The sequence below is a fragment of the Bicyclus anynana genome, chromosome 7 (genome assembly GCF_947172395.1).
Source record: "Bicyclus anynana chromosome 7, ilBicAnyn1.1, whole genome shotgun sequence".
NCBI classification, from domain to species: domain Eukaryota; kingdom Metazoa; phylum Arthropoda; class Insecta; order Lepidoptera; family Nymphalidae; genus Bicyclus; species Bicyclus anynana.
In genome coordinates this window covers 6,504,536-6,523,478 of record NC_069089.1, presented here as the reverse complement: position 1 = coordinate 6,523,478, position 18,943 = coordinate 6,504,536, and the positions used below count along the sequence as shown (strand labels likewise).

Genomic DNA, 18,943 nt, shown 5'->3' with positions numbered 1-18,943 from the left:
TTAAAAGACTTATTTTTAGTGAAGGAATATGATAGTATTTTTTATCTTTGTGAAGAACAAAAATACTAATAAAACAAGTGTTACATAAAAGAAACAATTACAATATGTAAAGTATTAATTTTAAGTATTAGTAAATATTAAGCAGCCCGGCATTTTAGCACAGTGGATATTACCTCTGCCTTCGATTCGGAGGGCGTAGGTTCGAATCCGGTCAAGGGCATGCACCTCTACCTTTTAGAGAATAAGTGCATTTTAAGAAATTAAATATCACGTGTCTCATACGGTGAAGGAAAATTATCGTGAGGAAACCTGCATACCTGAGAATTTTCCCAATTCTCTACGTGTGTGAAGTCTGCCAATTCCCATTTGGCCAGCGTGGTGGACTAAGGCCTAACCCCTCTCATTCTGAGAGAAGACTCGTGCTCAACAGTGAACCGAATATGGGTTCTCAATGATGATGATGAAATATTAAGCTGCACTCACTACATACTAGAAACATTCTTATTCCAAATAGGGTTGTCTAATATTATTCTGTGTTTCGTGTGTTGTGTGACCATATTCGGCTCACTGTTGAACACGAATCACTTCTCATAATGAGACGGAAGGGTTAGGCTAGTCCAACGTGCTGGCCAAAAAAATCATACGTATTCAGGTTACCTCACGATGGTTTTCCTTCACCGTTTGAGAAACGTAATATCTAATTTGCAAATATTTTAAAATTAGAGGTCCATGCCCCGGACCGGATTCGAACCTACGCCCTCCGAATCGAAGGCAGAGGTCATACCCACTTGGCTATCGAGGCTCTCCCAGTGTACTATATAGTATAAGCCGGTGAAGAAATATAATATAGACTAGGCAAAATTATTACCTATATTTTCATCATCGAAAGCTAAGAAACAATAAATCTTTTATTTTAAAATTTTATGAACGAGCTATTGCACTTACTCGTATACTTTTATTTTCAACTGATCTGATGCAATACCGTATTTTGAACTTAGGTATCTTAATGCGTTCCGAACTTTTATATTTTCAACGAAATATAAAAATAAAAATAAGTAACAAATATATACCGATCTACTTTCGTCTATTTTTGCGTATTCCATTAAATACTATTTTCCTTTTTATGTACAAACTAAGCTAGTCTGAAAAATACTACATTGTTCAGAATAAATGTTGGCAACCCTATGCTCCAAGCGTGAAGAGTTCGAAACGTATAGGTATATCATAAGTACCGTGGGTCGCACCGAATAGGTACACGGTTCAATATTACGTAACCTGACGTGCAGCCAATGACCCACTTAGAAGATTACTAAGCTAACGATAATAAAAGTATATCAATACAAATATATATATGGGAACGACCTATTTGCTTTTGTCTTCTAATATTGTTGTTGTATATACGAATAGTGTTGTGAATGTTGCAATACATACATTCTTGTTATGTCACAACATTCTCGCAAAACAACAGCGGCAAATGATTTCACTGAACCATCTGATAACCTACTATCGACTGTCGACCCCGCGTGTCTACAAAAAAATATACAATTTTATTTCACGTGAAATTCTGTTTTTCACAAATCTTACGGGAAGCTTGAATTTATTATAGATAAAAAGTCTATAAATATAATAAATATATGACGACCACTGTCGGACAGTGGTGTGCTGATGGATTTACAAGACGGAGGTCCTGGGTTCGATCCCCGGCTGGGCCGATTGAGATTTTCTTAATTGGTCCAAGTCTAGCTGGTGGGAGGCTTTGGCCGTGGCTAGGTACCACCCTACCGGCAAAGAGGATATAGCGTTCCGGTACGATGTCGATACTGAAAGTGGCGTGGATTTTCATCCTACTCCTAACATTCCGCTTCCGTTTTAGATTTCATCATTACTTACCATCAGGTGATATTGTAGTCAAAGGCTAAGTAATAAATAAAAGATAAATAGCCTGTATTTATAAGTTCCAGGGTTTACCTCTACATCAAAATCCTTCAAAATCGACTCAGCGGTTTAGCTGTGAATAGTAGATAGATGGACTTTCGCATTTAAAATATGTATTAGTATGTAACAAAATCCTTGAATTTCCGCCCACTTTCAAACGTCTGATAGTTTTGAATTTTACACACGTATGATAAATTAATTTGCTGGACTTTATTTCATCCTAGCTAGTAAGTAGTAACATGAGAATAATCTAGACTTTTCTAGATCTAGAAAATTGCAATTATTATTTTCATGTTGTAAGCCTTGTGACGCTGCTTTCAACTTTGAAAGCATTTTAATTTATTTACATTTTTAATTATTAAAGTAAACATTAAGATAAGTACTATTAAAAAATTCCAATACCGCTATAATCTACAAGCGAGTGTATCTTATACTTCCTATCTATCTGCTATCTAATCGTGTTGTAAGTACTGACCAATGAGTAACGAAAATGAACGAATTCTGCTGACAAGTAAGACGTGAATAAATGCTTTTTCTACATTTTTATTACGATCGCTCGAAATGTAGGTGATACTGCACGTAACATTCGATAAAAACAAAGATAACTAGTGATTATGACTTCTATTTATGGTTCTAGATAATTCTACATCATATTCGTAATTCTGATTGATGTTGCTTGGACACAGACCACCTCTCTATAGAAGAAAGAATCGAGGAAATGCAAAAAGCATTCTTGGCACCAATCCACGCGGCTGGCTGTTACGTTTTCTAATAAACTGCACAGTCACTTACTACCAAATGAGTCAAACGCTAACTCTAATCAAAAATAAATCAAAAACAAAATAAATGTTAAAAACGTGTAAGAAAATGAAACGTGATAGCAACGTAAATATAACCGATTTGTCTAAAAGTGAATTTAGTAAGTACTATCAATGATAATATAATCAGTACCTAGATATCGTTACTTGCTTGATATTTTTTATCGCATGAAGATATCAGTTTATCTTTACGTCGACGCGACAACACGAAAGTGAGAGAATGTAATCAGGTGCAGTTTATTGGGTCAATGAAAATAGTTGAAATGGAAGAGTTTAAAGTTACAAGTTAATGTGTATAGAGTTTTTACATCAACAGTGTGTTTGTCACTTAAAGCCCCCTAAACTGTTGGACTTATTTCAATGAAAATAGCAGGTATTATTAGACCCTGAACGGTTAGAATTGAATACTATAGATGTATGTCATCATGATTGCATTTTCATGAATTTAAATTTTTGTTTAATTTGTACGTATTAGTGCCTACCCTAGTAAGAAATCTGTGCACGCCACTGTATAATTCCATATAATTTCATTCATTATTATGAACGTTTTTATATGTAGCAGACAATGTAGTTAGAGTTGCAGTTACATCTTTTATGCTACAAGTAAAAACACTGTTCAGAAAATGTAACTTGCGTTTTTTGCTTTAATTTTCTCGGTAAATTAGTTTTCCGCACAGATGGCAATTATCAGACGTATTAAACGTCTCACGTATAATACTACACGTAAGTGACTACCACGTTTATATCGTGGAAAATCCTGTTCGGTACCACCGCATCCTTTTGGATGTTACGAATAGTCCAGTCATTATAGTAAGTTCACCTCGGAATTCGAGATACCCAGCTGTAAGTCTGTAAATACAATCATGTATATTGATACCCTAAAAGGTGTCTCTAAACCTATATATAGTAGGGTGTACGCTACTATTAAATTTCAAGGTCAAAAGTCACAAAAATTTATATACATACATACTTTCATAGTAAAGGAATTTGAGTCAGCTTGGGTATTACTCTTAACGCTGGCAAATAACTTTGGCATATGAACTATATGATATATCTACCTATTTTGTTATTCGGCTATTCACCCATTTGGCGGTCTCGTGTCTGATCGGTTTTATAATATGTTCTGCCAACAAACACGTGGTGTGTTCAATCTTATCTCATTAATATTTAACATAAACATCGACATATGCACCTTCATAGGAAGAATATAGAGTTTAAAATCCAACAATAAATTATCTGCCGGATGTCATTTAAGTTTTCAGTTTTAACAATGAACAATTTTAGAACCGAGAGTGTATATTTCCTAGTACAAGACCTTTATAAAGGGACGTATTTTGTAAGTTTGATATAGTCTTTCTACTTTCCGAAGTACTTTACTTTTTAATAAACGGGTTTGTGCTGATGCTTTCATACTACCTACTGCGATTTCAGTCTCTACTTTTCATATTTCATGCATTGCTTCTCGAGGGTTTATTGGTAACATTTTCATTAGGAAGTTAGACCTGATAGGTTCCTATTCAATAATCATGTTTTGCTCTTTAATCCGCTTCTGAAGTCAACCCGTTTCCAACATATACGATCTTTCATTTGATACCCATATTGTTAGGGGTAAAAATAAAAAAAGAAATCAACCCTGGGGCTGGCTGTAGTAGGGCGTGCAAAAGAAATGGACATACATACATACACATATACGCTCTAAAAACATTACCCTCCTTCTAACGCAGTCGGGTAAATATGTCAAGTACAACGTACGACCTTTGCTCACGATATTATGCAGGTCGTTCATCCATTTCCCTGCAAAATAGTAAAGGACGGTAACTGACCTCTGTTTATTTTACATTGACTCATTGTAACTACTCTGAACACTCAGATCTGAACTTTATATTGTTTTTATTTTATATTTATACCTTAGCCATAACGTCCGCGACCTCCTGATGGGATATTTGCTAACTTCTTGCTTTCAATGAAAACCATTGAACGTCGATATTCATTTAGACAATATGCTACAGAAATTGTTTTTTTTTTTGCACTAGGTAGGTGGTACTCAATCAAATTACTCACAATGAAATAAATTGTGTAACACAGGCTCGGTAGAAATTTTACTCCTAGATACTCCCTTAATTGAGAGAGGAAGAACAGGCCATTGGCACATTATAAGTAGCATTAAAACTATTGTAAGATATAGTGTAAACTTGGACGGATATGACGTCGCACGATCTCGTGTTGCCTCGTACGGACGATAGGTGGCGTGACTTGTTTCCGAAAAGAGTAACGGGAGCGACTTGTGCTTTAAGGCGCTATTCGTACGGTCGGCTTCAGTATGTTCGTGACGATGGCGTTCGAGCCGCCCACATTTCTTGTTGTGTAATTCTTTATGGGCTACTTGGGATAGGCGGGAAGACTGACTTGAGTGGAAAAGGGGAGTGTTAGTTAAATGTCAAAGGCGGATTAAACCCTATATACAACGTTGACAAGTTCGTGACTCCACTCTGCCATTCTAGGGTCTTTTTTTGGTCACAGTTTGATTTGTTAATTAAGTTGTCCTGACAAATATTGTGAATCATTAACTAATTATTCGTTAACTAATAATTGAAACTAGGTTGTATTGTATCTTCACGATGATTAAATCATACACAAATAGGTATTCCTAGGAACATCCAATGATCATATCGATAAAACGTGGGTAGAACACAATAATATTCGGCGTTTTCCTATTCCCTACCTACGTAACAACAGCTGACAGCTCTACCTGTAGTGCACTGTAGGTAGCGAGGTCAAGTTTAAATCTGAGTCATGAGATATTTTTTTAAATTCTCGCGTTTTAAATTAAATTTTTCATTAAGAAATCAAGTACCCATAATCCGTGACTAAAGTTTAGTTAGCAAATAAAGTTTAGCATTTTCTTTTTTTAATTATTAATTTTATCTTTTCAGATACGTCTACTTTTCATTCAACTGTGACGTAAATAACGGCCTCAAAACGGATTAATAAGGTTAGTAACAAGAGTTACAGGTAGTCAGCAATGCTACTAATATTATAAACGCGAAAGTTTGTATGAATGTTTTGATGTTTGTTACTATTTAACGCCGCAACTACTGAACCAATTTATCTGAAGTTTAAAACTAAGACAAATAATACCCTAGATTAATGCATAGGTTATATCCCGAAAAATCCATGGTTTTTGCGAGATTTGTGAAAACTAATTGTTATGATGGTATGAATGTTTGTTAATATTTCACGTCGCGACTACTGAACCGAATTAGCTGTAATTTGGAATTGAGATAGATTTATAACCTGGACCACAGATTAAAGAATAATGGGCAGATAGAGCGCACGGAACACGACGGTGTCGTAGCCGTTCCAAATACAGAATTCAAAAACGAATACATTCTCGTGTCAATACGACACGAAGCGTTGCATCAGTAATTTTCAATATTATTCTAGAAAAATAAAGATATATAGGAACACAAGAGTGTTTCGTTTGAAACGGTAACAAATATTGTTACCGTTTCACGCAAAAATTACTGAATGGATTTGGCTGTTTGCAATGGACACGATCTAAAAAAAACTTAACTTATGTTACCTATGTGAAGCCGCTAAATGATGACGTCAGTAAAGACAAAACTCATAAACGACGTTTATTGTGATGATTATTGTATTTTTTAGACTACATTTAATACTTAAAGTATTGACGTCAGATTTTTTGTTAATTTATTAACCTCGAACGATTAAAATCGAAAATCGACCGATTTAAGAAATTTTTTCACCATTAGAAAGGGAAATACATGGGTGAAATCAAAGTCTACTAATCGTTTCTGAGGTTTATAGATATATATATTTATATTTAATGATAAAGAAAAAATCCATAAGAATTTTTTATTTGTATGCGTAAATAAAACCTTGACCTCAATATCTTAATGATATTAAGTTACATAAAAGGTCAAGGTTATTCATGATACACGAAAATAACATTAACGCTTACCGAATGCTCAGACGAATAATTATGTATTTGATCTAAGATCGAACGATATACTTTTTTGCGCCATTTAATGTACCTTTTAGATTATTTTATGTTTATATGTGGTATTGTTATCTGTGGGCACACTGCATATACCTTAATTTGAAAGACTTGTACCTACGACTGTAAATAAATTAAAAAAAAAAAGTACCTTTACAGTTCGCACTTGTCACTCGAGCTGACATGAAATGACAGTTGACAGGTGACATTTAAATCGCGAGAGGTATTTTTACAAGTAGCAGATAAAATTTTATTCTAGTCTTCGTTATAGTAACCTATTTCAAGATTTTATGAAATAAACTAATATACGTTTTTAAAGACGTCGCAAAGTAAAGTGTATTTATCGCAGTTTAAATATGAACTGATAATATTAATAGGTGTGTTTCGTATGTCCCTCTTGTCAGTGTCCGCTAAACAGGTACCACCTCGATGTTATCTCATCCCGCCGTGAAGTAATTTATATTCCTGTGCCATTGAATCATTAATTTTTATTTATTTTCAGAGAATAAAATGGCACTAATTCTCCAATATTTAAATGATATGCACATATTTATGGACAAATATGGAGGTAAGTTCTAACTATATTTGAACTAAGCAGTGGTTAATAGAGTTAGTTTCGAGTGTACTTTACTTATTGGAAAAAGAAGTAATTATTCTATTCGCCATTACATAGAATTAGACTAATTTGCTAATTTTGTATTTGAAATTGTTTTTTTTTGTACATAACATTGACCCTGAAAGCCACAATTTGAGCTAAATAAAGTTATTCAGAATTTATAATCTCTTATCAAAAAGAAATTGTGTCATAAGTAAAGTTAACATCAATATCAATAATATTATATTAAAAGAGCCAGTAATTAAAGTGATTTGAACATGAAGATAATAAAAACATTCCCTTTCAGATCCACGGACAAATCCATGGCTCCTGATGAGTTCACCTTTTCCTACATTAATAATATGTTTAAGTTATATTTGTCTAGTCAAGGTAATTATATACTTCCTGATAATAAATAACCTAATAGCATAAAAGTTACTTTAATAAAAAACATACCATTATTGAGACTATTAAATTAAGAGCAGTTAATACAATTTAAGTATATATATTTCTTTGTCAATAGTATTTATTTAATAAATCCCATTGAAATAGCTACTAATGGGTTTACATAGCAACTTCATTGAGCAATACAAAAAAGAGGAAATATGCTCAATCAAAACCATTTCTTATTAGAAATTACATTTACTTTAGCATTATATTTTGGTATATTGCTGAAATGTGTTGCTATATGTTACAATTTTTTTAAATGATGGATCTTCAAATACCATCTGCTTGAATGGATTGCAATGTCAAATTTTCAAACTATTTTATGGCTTTGAAATTATTGGCCTAAAGATTTTACTTGCAATGCTTTAAAACACTTTTTAGAAGAAATAAATTCGACAACATAAAACACACGTAACACATATACTCAGAGGCACAATTTTCCCCCCACTTTTATATACTCCCATCATATCAAAGATAATTGTGCCTCTGAGTATATTACTACTGAATAAGCACAATCAATTAAAAAGTACCAAAATATGCAATAACACTATTAAAATAACTATATTTTTTCCATCAGTTCTATATTTGACTGTGTATATGATTCAATGTCTTATTTTCAGTTTTATGGACCCCGATTTATGGAATCAAGAAAACCCTATGAATTAAAGAATTTATTAGTAATATACAACTTTTTGCAAGTAGTGTTCAGTGCATGGTTATTTTATGAGGTGAGTTTTCTGATATTTTCTTAACACAACATAAACCTATTATCAGTCCACTATGGAGCATGTGTCGTGGCTCAGAATGGTAAAATAGCTAGAACTTAGTACTCTGTCCAAGTATAGACTGGCAAAATACATATATATAGAGAATAATATATAGAGAATTGTTAGCAATTATCTGCACTTTTTTTTCTGTACTATTGAAGCAGTATCTAATTACATAAATGCAAGCTTACAAAGTAAGTATGCATAGGGTTGCCAACTATACTGTTTTAAACAGTATTATACTGTTTTTCACTAGATTATACTTTTTACTGTTGAACAAAAATAAAGTATACAAAATACTGTTTTCAGCATCAAAATTCGGAACATTACTGTATAAGTTAGACTCTCACAAATTTGTTATTATTTACTTAGTGGGCCACCTCAGCATTTACTGAGACAGTAAATTGTATTTTTCAGTAATTAATGATAAGTGGCGGGAGGATAGAAATAGAGCATCTATCAATTTAATTTTAATTTCTGTTATAACTGTAATAAGGCGTATGAAGGCGATTGTATGAAGTTTTTAATAAATATTGTAAATTCGTAAGTTGTGCGAAATGCTCTAAAAATATGTATTTAAAACAATAAATACTGTTTGTTTTTCTAAAATACTGTTTAATAATCCTCATAGACATGAATATACTTTATTTCTTGTAAAAAAAATTGGCAACCCTAGGTATACAGACTGAGATAAAACTCCAGGCTTATCAAATAAAACTTGAAGGCATGATACGTCATAGAAAATTCATAAAAAAAAATACATTATGCCATATGGAAAAAATGCCACTCTCTGTTTTATTTTTAATTTTTTTTTTTATTTACCATGAATTTAAACCACAGTTGATGATACTTGCTTGACTTGAATATTCACAATATTTGAAAAATAAATCACTTTTACAATTATTATTTAATCATGTACTTATTTTTTTATTTTGTAAAGTGTAATTAAATAACTATATTATTCTATAGAACGCTAAGGCTAATTTAACCTAATTAAACTTTAGGCAGGCATTAAGACAATTTTTGTACTACTAACTACTACTTAGTTAAATTTATATACATATACATATAGTAGTTGAGTTATATTGCTGGTAAACTTATTTACTCTGTGCTATTAAATTCTTAGAAACTATAGACCAACTACACACAACAGTACTAATTCTGTTTCAGTTTTTTTTTGTTAAATAATTGGCCTGCGCTTGACTACAATCGTGTTGTAAAGGTCTAAGTCGGTGTGCTCCAGAACATGCCTATTCACTCGACGAAGTATACTATACGACGAATTATACTTCGACGAGAAAATATTACCATCAAGCTTAACAACTGACTGACAAGCAGCATTCTTGTGTTCTAATCTGAAGGGTAGGATTGTCGATTAAATTTAATCGAAGTTTATAAAAAGTTTAGGCACAGGCTCTTCAACGCCTCGGGTTGGTGGGCGCAAGGCAGCACTAATCCTTGTATGCCCTGAAAAGTGTTACTCAGCTTATAAACTATGGTTTTCTACTGACCATCGAGTGGGCGATCGGCATAATCCGTCAATAATTATTATTTAAAAAAAACCGACGTATGAGGATGTAGATTAGAGATTGTAAGCAGATTATTAAATGGCATGGCGAGATTATTTCCGTGCCGTATTCTAACGCATGTAGAGATGACTTTTAAAAACTTGAGAATTAAATGCTTGCTTCTGTATCAATCTATTAGTAAGTTTAACAAAAACGTATTTTATAAAAAGTTATTGTACGATAATGTTATTGTACCTATTAATACGTTTAATTTTCTATTGTCACGCTATTTTATAAAGACAAATAGTTCCATTGTTGGACTTGAACTCCATCTACAAGATTGACTTTAAATGTTTGCCTAAAAACATACAGTACTTGCGTCTTGTGCAAGTATTCTGGCCGGTTAACATTTTAAACCTGATTTGACATAAGTTCGTAATATTTTGCAAATCTTACATGCGTACCTACTTGGTTAAGAAAATATTGTTAAAGATTTTATGACGACCAGTTTTTAATGGGGTTTCATATGAATAAAACTCATTAGAAATATTTCGAAAGGGTTTGATGTATTGAATATTTTTATGTCTCTTACTATTGCTGTTTGGACAATTTCGCATTCTTTCTGGATTGCCGCCAAACTGTTTTGGAAGGCATTTTGGCTTGACGGCTTACATATATCTCGAGAGCTCTGAGATATGCAGATTTGTTTATTAAGTGGAATGTTTATCTTTGTCAAAGGGCGTGTGATTTGTACATGTCAATTATAGGGTGACTCATAACCCAGATTCATTGATAACCCTAGAGTGACATTTTATAAGATTTACGCGGTTTTGTAATAATAATTAGTAAAAAACTACTTATTACAAATTTACACACTAAATTATCTTTATAAAAACTTATAAAGTTAGTTTAGTGTGTAGGTATTTTACTCTGCAATACAACATAAAATAGGTTAATTATTGTTTATCAGATAATAATATAGGAATGGAATATATGTATGTTTTAAGTAGATGGATATGCCTTGCCCTTAATAATACATCTAGGAAAATAACTTGATTACTATCGGACATACTCTTTAAGATTTCCGACGAGGTAAGCGGGAAAAAGGAAATAATACCAATGAATACCATTCATTGCCTGTACATCCGCTTTATAAAGTCTACGTACGCTTCTCCATTCCAAACGTCCTTATTAGTTAGATTAGAGCCTACTGGCAATGTATGAAGGTTGTAAGAAATAAATGAATTAAGAGTAAATGTTATAGCACAAAAATTAAAAAGTCAACTATATGTTTCATCATTTAACAACGCATATTCGGCTCACTGATCACGAGTCTCCTCTTAGAATGAGAGGGGTTAGGCTAATAGTCCACCACGCTGGCCCAATGCATATTGGCAGACTTCACACACGTAGGAAATTAAAATTTTCAGGTATGCAGGTTTCCTCACGGCGTTTTTACTTCACCGTTTGAGACACGTGATATTTAATTTCTTAATACGCACACAACTGAAAAGTTGAAGGCGCATGCCCCGTACCGGATTAGATCTATACGTCCTCCGGAATCGAAGGCAGAGGTCATATCCACTGGGCTATCACGGCTTATAATTATATTCTACATGTTTTACCGTATCTATTTAATTATTTTAATTGTCATTTTAAGCTGTTAGTATTATTTAAGACGTTAAAGAATTCCCAGTAGGCTTAGCATGCTTCATAAAGAGACATATTATCGACCAATAGCGACGACATCGAAAATATCGTTCTTTCTTTCGTGCCACCGCAAGGAACATCGAAGCGAAATTTTTTCGATCCACTGTTCGTTATGCTAAGTCTACTGGTGATAGTCCATTAAGGCAGACTATTATACCACTTTACATCAGTATAAACAAATTGTAATGAACATTTGTCAATATGGTGGAGAGTATTAATTTAGTTGTAATAATTGAGCACTTTTATATATAATGTACCCAGAGCTTGATGGGCGGATGGCTGAATCATTACAGTTTACGATGCCAACCCGTGGACTACTCTGACAGTCCTATTGCCAATAGAGTAAGTCGACAAGTGACATCAGTATGCTCCAACAAAGATCAGACTAACATCACTGTACATAGACATCATATATTTCTTTTTCAGGGACGTGTAAATAGATATTTTTTAAGGTGAAAGTGGTATTTATAAAAATTAAGAACCGTTTACATAATAAGTATCTACCAATTAAACTAACTATCGTCAATGCATATGTGTTACTGTAAAAATGGTGGTAATTTAATACTAAACGATAAGAGCGACCCATTTGACGATAGCGTGATAAATTCACAATTTTTTGGGTGCAGCTTAATACTGTGGATTCGTGTGATAGCGTTATCAAACGCATGATCGTATTGAACATTTTGAGGCGTTTGCCCTTTGCGTTTTACACGAGACGTATGCATCGACTTGAAAATGTAATGTTAAGCATAAGAAGTCCACCATAAGGGTCCCGGCTCACTATGAAATTTTGTCATAATGATTTTATACTGTAACCTACCATCATTTCTTTTCATTCTACTACTAAACGCGGTCATTTATCTTTACTAAGTTCGTTGAGTGACTCAAAATCGCCTGGTAGACTTACTTTTGTAACAATATAGACCGGGCAACGATTTATCAGCACTAAAGGTTGAAATGCGTTTACTCAGAAATCTGTTTACCTACAAACTGACTTACTGAGCATACACTTTCTACGTTCGCGGGCGCTCATATATCCAGAGCCAGACCAGTATATTACTACTTTCCCATTGCTCGTTGTCACATCTTAATAGTGATAACTTGGTGACAATAAGCCACTCTTGACAGAAACTCCTAGTGAGCAGGGGTATAAGACTTATCGGTACAAGGTAATTAACCGATAGTATGTGTGCGACGACTTACGGCGCCTCGCTATGCCAGTATACGAGTAACACAGGGCCAGGTGTCGGCATATTGTTTCAGATCGGGGCCGCTGGCTGGTTCACAGGCAGGTATAGCTTTCAGTGTCAACCCGTCGACCACTCGAAAAGTCCACAAACAATGAGGGTGAATTATCAAAACACATTTTAATTGAACCCTTGCCGTGTCGTCTACTCACAGTTCTATCGCAAACGTTCACATTCACACACATTGTCACCGACATAAACACTGTAATACGAATGGTGCAACTGTTCATATAGTACCAAACACGTCTGGCTAATAAAACACAGCCTAATAGGCGTATAAAATAATTTGAATATTAAATACCCTTGCGAGAGAATAAAAATTAAATATACAATCACTTATAAAGATATAGATGAACAATCTTTTTTCAAATAGGCCTCGACTAAATCGTTTATATCACAGGAGGTCTTCATACATACTGAATAGTGTGCACCGATGTAGCCCCTTCGATCTAAACAGTTATCACATCAACATTCTAATTACCATTATCATAATTAATTACATATTTTGACGACAATTACAAAACCACGATTACAATCGATTCAAATAAGTGAACCAAATGAACCGATATATCAAAGTATTAAAAACAATAACATAATAATTATTATATTTAGTTCATTTATTTGAAAAAGCATGTACATTGCACACATTTCAATAAGTAAAACTCTGGTTTGTAAAATCTATTCATTACGTAACAGCAAACTGCTTAATCTCTATGAATTCTCGTAGTTCAAAAATATAAAAATTACAATAAATAATTTACATCAACTTTTCGCACAGAACTTCAAAATAAATCAATTTCATTTGTTCATTTTTGATTAATATAATTGTTTATTATTTTTTTTTATTTGTATAGATTTTACAAACGCCACACTCATTCATTTTAACGCAACAAAACTAAAACGAACATTGTCATAATTTCAGTTGTAGATACACACATCTCCATAGCACGAAACCCATTCCACAATTCATTATGGCTATTAGATATAATTGTTTGTTTTTTTATAATATGTGGCTAGCTTTGCTCGCCGCTTTCCCGCATTATTTAATTTATTGCTGTAGTATAAAATGCGGATACTGAAAGTGAAAAAAATAACAAAAAATCCGCATTTTTTGTATTTTTATCCTACTTGACAAAAGCTTTGTAAATAATAATTTATTAAAAAATAGTTTAATAATTTCTTAGATATAATATTATGTGCCTAATGCTTAAAGAACTGAAAAAAAACATAATTTGAAAACTTGCTTAGTTTATAAAATCTATTATTTTTGCTTAGTTAATAAAAATCTTAAAAGTATTTGTTGACTGGACAAGTATTGACACTTTTTAAATTTTCAGATGGTAAACGCCTGTTGGTGGTACTACTTCTCAAAGTTTACAGAATTCTTTGATACGGTGAGTATTTTACTTGTGAATGATTAATATTAAACTAAATTGAGATTATGTTGTAGTTTACTATAGCCACTAGTATACAGTTATAGTAATCTACACTATACGAGTAATCAGATTACCTAGCACCCTAAAAGATTCATCATACATAAAATCATTCATGATTGTCTATTGGCTAAACGCAAGATATTAAATTTTATAGCAACATCACATCGACAAAAAAAAAATAGCGAAATCGGTTCAGCCGTTTTCGAGATTTGCGTTTAGGAAGATTCAAGATTCATTTTTATATATATAGACAAATATTTGAATATGTTAAAATGTCAGGTAAAATAATTTAGTATATACTACATACATTATAATTTACATATGGTACAAGTAGTAGTAGTAAAAAGTAGCTTTTAATAATTTTCAACAAATTTTATTCTCAAATTAAATTTAAACTTACAGCTTTTTATATCATGTAAGTAAGATAATAATTACGTAAAATTTACTGTTTACAGTAAAAATACATTAACATACCTAGTATTTATACCAGCTTGTGGTTTTCTGATTTAAACGAATGGCGTATTTTAATCATAATTTAGAATTTCAATTCATTCAGTTTTTTTAGCCTCAATACCTTTAAATTAATCATCGATATTTTAATTAATACTTTTAAATTAATTAATAAATTAAAAGTACTTAAAAACTTAATTACAGTTAATAATTTACTAATGTTTAAAAGTTTTAGCACCAAATGCTAATAGTCTAAGATAAAAAACGACCTTCACCCATCTGTTTAATGGATGAAAAGTGTTTGATTTCTCCGGGCCAAAACTCCTGGCCAAAGTATCATTAATGATAGTTAATAATGGATAGTAAAGCCAGGATTTTTTTACGCAACAATTTTTTTTAAGGTACTAAATTGAATATTTACTTTCCACACTGTACATCCATTAAAATGTTGAGTGAAGGTCATTTTTAATACGGATCTTACTACAAAGGCTGTGTTACCGTATTCTACTACTAATCCAGACAGGGTTAAGTTCTAAAGGTCGTTGTACTGTTTCAGATCTTCTTTGTGCTAAGAAAGAAATTCGACCACGTATCAACCCTGCACGTGATCCACCACGGCGTGATGCCCATGTCGGTATGGTTTGGGGTTAAGTTCACGCCGGGCGGTCACTCCACGTTCTTCGGCCTGCTCAACACGTTCGTGCACATCATCATGTACACGTACTACATGCTGGCGGCCATGGGCCCGCACATGCGGCCGTATCTGTGGTGGAAGAGGTACCTCACCACATTGCAAATGGTACGTACTGTCCTTTTATCCTACTACAACTCAGACTAATAATCTGGCAAGTTCGTTATAGTACCCAGTTAAGTTTAAGTTAAGTTTATGATTTTTTATTGTTTTAGTTTTTGTTACTTGTAAAGTGTATATGGCTACACTAGCGAATTGGGGATGACCTGTTATGTTAGTGTAAGTTTGTGAATAAATAAATAAATAAATAAAAAATAAATAAATACTCCCATAACATGCGGGCGACAGGGGGAAAGACTGCACGGATGTGAAATTACTCATGCGGGGAAGTGATGTGCATCAGTCGTGGTTTTTTCATTCATCGCTTTACGCCCCTCGCCTCGCGCGGAACATCGGGAGTGTTACGAACGAAGTTGCCAAGCATAGGGACCTGTCTCGCTAGACGTCACTTTTCCGTCAAAGTATATGATCAACGATCTTAATGCTATTATAAAATCAGTCTATAGAATCGATGTTTCATAGTTTTAATCGTATTCGTAGGTTAAAAAGCTCCGTAAAAATACCTTTTTGTGCTAGTTGAATGGTGTAAAAAATGGGCAAAAACTTCTAGTTTTGTATAGGATATATTCCAAATCTAAGCTCGTTGATAAAGACAGACGATTTTGTATATAAATTTGAATGCGATACAAGTCTAGACCGTTCCGTGCCTTGGTCCAAGGAGACCCCACAACAAACTCAGTCAGGTTTTTCCTTTTTAGTTTATCACCATTTAACAATAGATACGAGTATGGAAGTAGCCTGTCATGTAATACATTTCATTTCCAAGCAATTTTGTCGTTTACATAATCATTAACACTATAATACGACTTTTCTATAAACTTGCGTTTTATTGCTTTATGGTTTAAAATGCAAATTTTTATTAGAGTCAAGTTAGTTGTGGATACCTAAAAATTACAAATATACTACATATCTATATAGTATATCTGTAATTTTATAAAGCTGAAGAGTTTGTTTGTTTGTTTGATTGAACGCGCTAATCCCAGGAACTACTGGTCCGATTTGAAAAATTCTTCTAGTGTTAGATAGCCTATTTATCAAGGAAGGGTACAGGCTATATTTTATCCCCGTATTCCTACGGGAACGGGAACCACGCGGGTGAAACTGCGCGGCGTCAGCTAGTAATGGAACTACGTATTAAAATTTAAAGAGTTGTAGTCAATCAACCAAATACCAATTTTAAGTCAGCATTGCTGATGTGCGAAGTTATTCAATATATGATCTTTATTATTGTATTATTTTTGTTGTTTTTGCGCAAGAATTACAAAGATACATAAAATGTTTAAAATATTTAAATGTAACATACATAATTGTCCTAAAAATATGGAGCCAATTCAGCCAATAAATATTCAAGATGGTAATTCATTAACCTTACAATTATAAAAAGTTTTATATTGTTTCCTTTGTACGAATGTTAATTTAATGATAATCACGTAATCATTATTTATTAAATGTTCTGTCCATACAATTACGTAGAAAGTTAACCTATTGTTTTTGTAATAAATTACTAAGGTCAGTATTTAAATTTGAACCTGCTCATAAAAATGTATAAGGATTAGCCGAGAATGCGCAATTCGAGAAAATGTTTTCGCAAATTTCCTCTATGTTTAATCAATATTAAAAAAGAGGTTATATGTACAACCCGTATGTAAAATAATTCATCAATGCCCGCGACTTTTTCAAAAATTATGATCGCAATTGGATTGGATTCGAATATACTTAGTTATTGACTTGTTTTGTGTAATAATAAACTTAAGGTATTTTTTAAAACCATCGGGTAATGGAAATTAAATTAAATCACAACAATAAAATGCTCAATAATAATAATAGTTAAAATGAACGAATGAATGAACATAATATTAACATTAATATACTTTATTATCTATATTAGTATATTAATACTAGCCAACCCCCTGCGTTTTCACCCGCGTAGAATACGGAGACATAATATAGCCTATGACACTAACGAATAAAGTGGCTTTCTTTCAGAAAACAGAATTTTCAAAATCAGTTCGGTAGTTTTAAAAATTGCCTCCTTCGATACCACAAACTTTCATCACGAAATCCCGAAAACCGCTTGACGTACAAATTTAAATTTGACAGGGAGGTAGCTAATAGTTAGTAGCCGCTAAGAACGGATTTTGCGATAGAGCTGGATTAAAGAGGTCTAAGGGCGGACGAAGTCTACCGCTAGTAGATTAATAATACAAGACCAGGGACCTATGGTGTGGTTTGACGGCCTTCGTGGCGCAGTGGTATGCGCGAAGGATTTAATGACGGAGGTCCTGGGTTCGATCCCCGGCTGGGCTGATTGAGGTTTTCTTAGGTCCAGGTCTAGCTGGTGGGAGGCTTCGTTCATGGCTAGTTACCACACTACCGACAAAGACGTACCGCTAAGCGATTTAGCGTTCCGATACGATGTCGTGTAGAAACCGAGAGTGTGGATTTTCATCCTCCTCCTAACAAGTTAGCCCGCTTCCATCTTAGATAACATCATCACTTACCATCAGGTGAGATTGTAGTCAAGGGCTAACTTGTAAAGAATGAAAAAAAATGTAAATGAAATTAAGAAGAAGAAGGATTCCGTCTGTATTTTCGACCGGACTTGTCAACAACAAAAATACAATTATTAATTGAAACATTAAAAACATAAATTAAACTTAGCATACAAAGGCGGCCTTATTACTATACGTATATAGATACCTGGTAGAGATTACTTATAGGATTACTATAAGTAATCTCTACCAGGCAACCCCTGACGAGAGAACTTGCGAAGAAAGAGCGGGAAGGTGCAATACATTATATGTAATTATATATATAAACAATTAAATAAATATATAAATATAATATAATATATACGTAAGTATAATATTATAATTTACATATGTTTTACATAATATATTACAACTAAATTAAATAGACGTGTCGTTGTTTTGCAGGTGCAGTTCGTGGGCATAATGGTACACGCGTTCCAGCTGCTGTTCATAGATTGCGACTACCCGCGCGCCTTCGTGTGGTGGATCGGCATGCACGCTGTCATGTTCTTCTTCCTCTTCAAGGACTTCTACAACCAGTCCTACTCCAAGCCTAAGGTAACTACACCAATACATATTGCTCGCCTCATGACGATAAGCGTTGAGGTTGTACTCTACCATCATTATCAGTTTATTCTTACGACCTACTACAGAACCTGGCTACTTATAG

The 18,943-nt window shown here is 33.4% G+C and overlaps 1 protein-coding gene across 3 annotated transcripts in view; it reads left to right on the top strand.

Annotated features, from left to right (window-relative positions):
* The window catches only part of LOC112055526 (elongation of very long chain fatty acids protein AAEL008004), a 49,583-nt gene that overhangs the window by 23,419 nt on the left and 7,221 nt on the right, over positions 1-18,943 (top strand). The window contains exons 2-9 of one of the 3 annotated variants that reach the window (XM_024095682.2): positions 5,687-5,745; positions 7,274-7,339; positions 7,674-7,756; positions 8,434-8,541; positions 13,062-13,145; positions 14,383-14,439; positions 15,488-15,730; positions 18,679-18,831. In XM_024095682.2, the coding sequence (XP_023951450.1) occupies positions 7,282-7,339; positions 7,674-7,756; positions 8,434-8,541; positions 13,062-13,145; positions 14,383-14,439; positions 15,488-15,730; positions 18,679-18,831 (786 nt within the window). In that variant the 5' untranslated portion in view covers positions 5,687-5,745; positions 7,274-7,281. Of the gene's footprint in view, positions 1-5,686; positions 5,746-6,977; positions 7,190-7,273; positions 7,340-7,673; positions 7,757-8,433; positions 8,542-12,059; positions 12,141-13,061; positions 13,146-14,382; positions 14,440-15,487; positions 15,731-18,678; positions 18,832-18,943 lie in introns of those variants that run through there. The other 2 variants (XM_024095684.2, XM_024095683.2) reach the window with 2 other exon arrangements.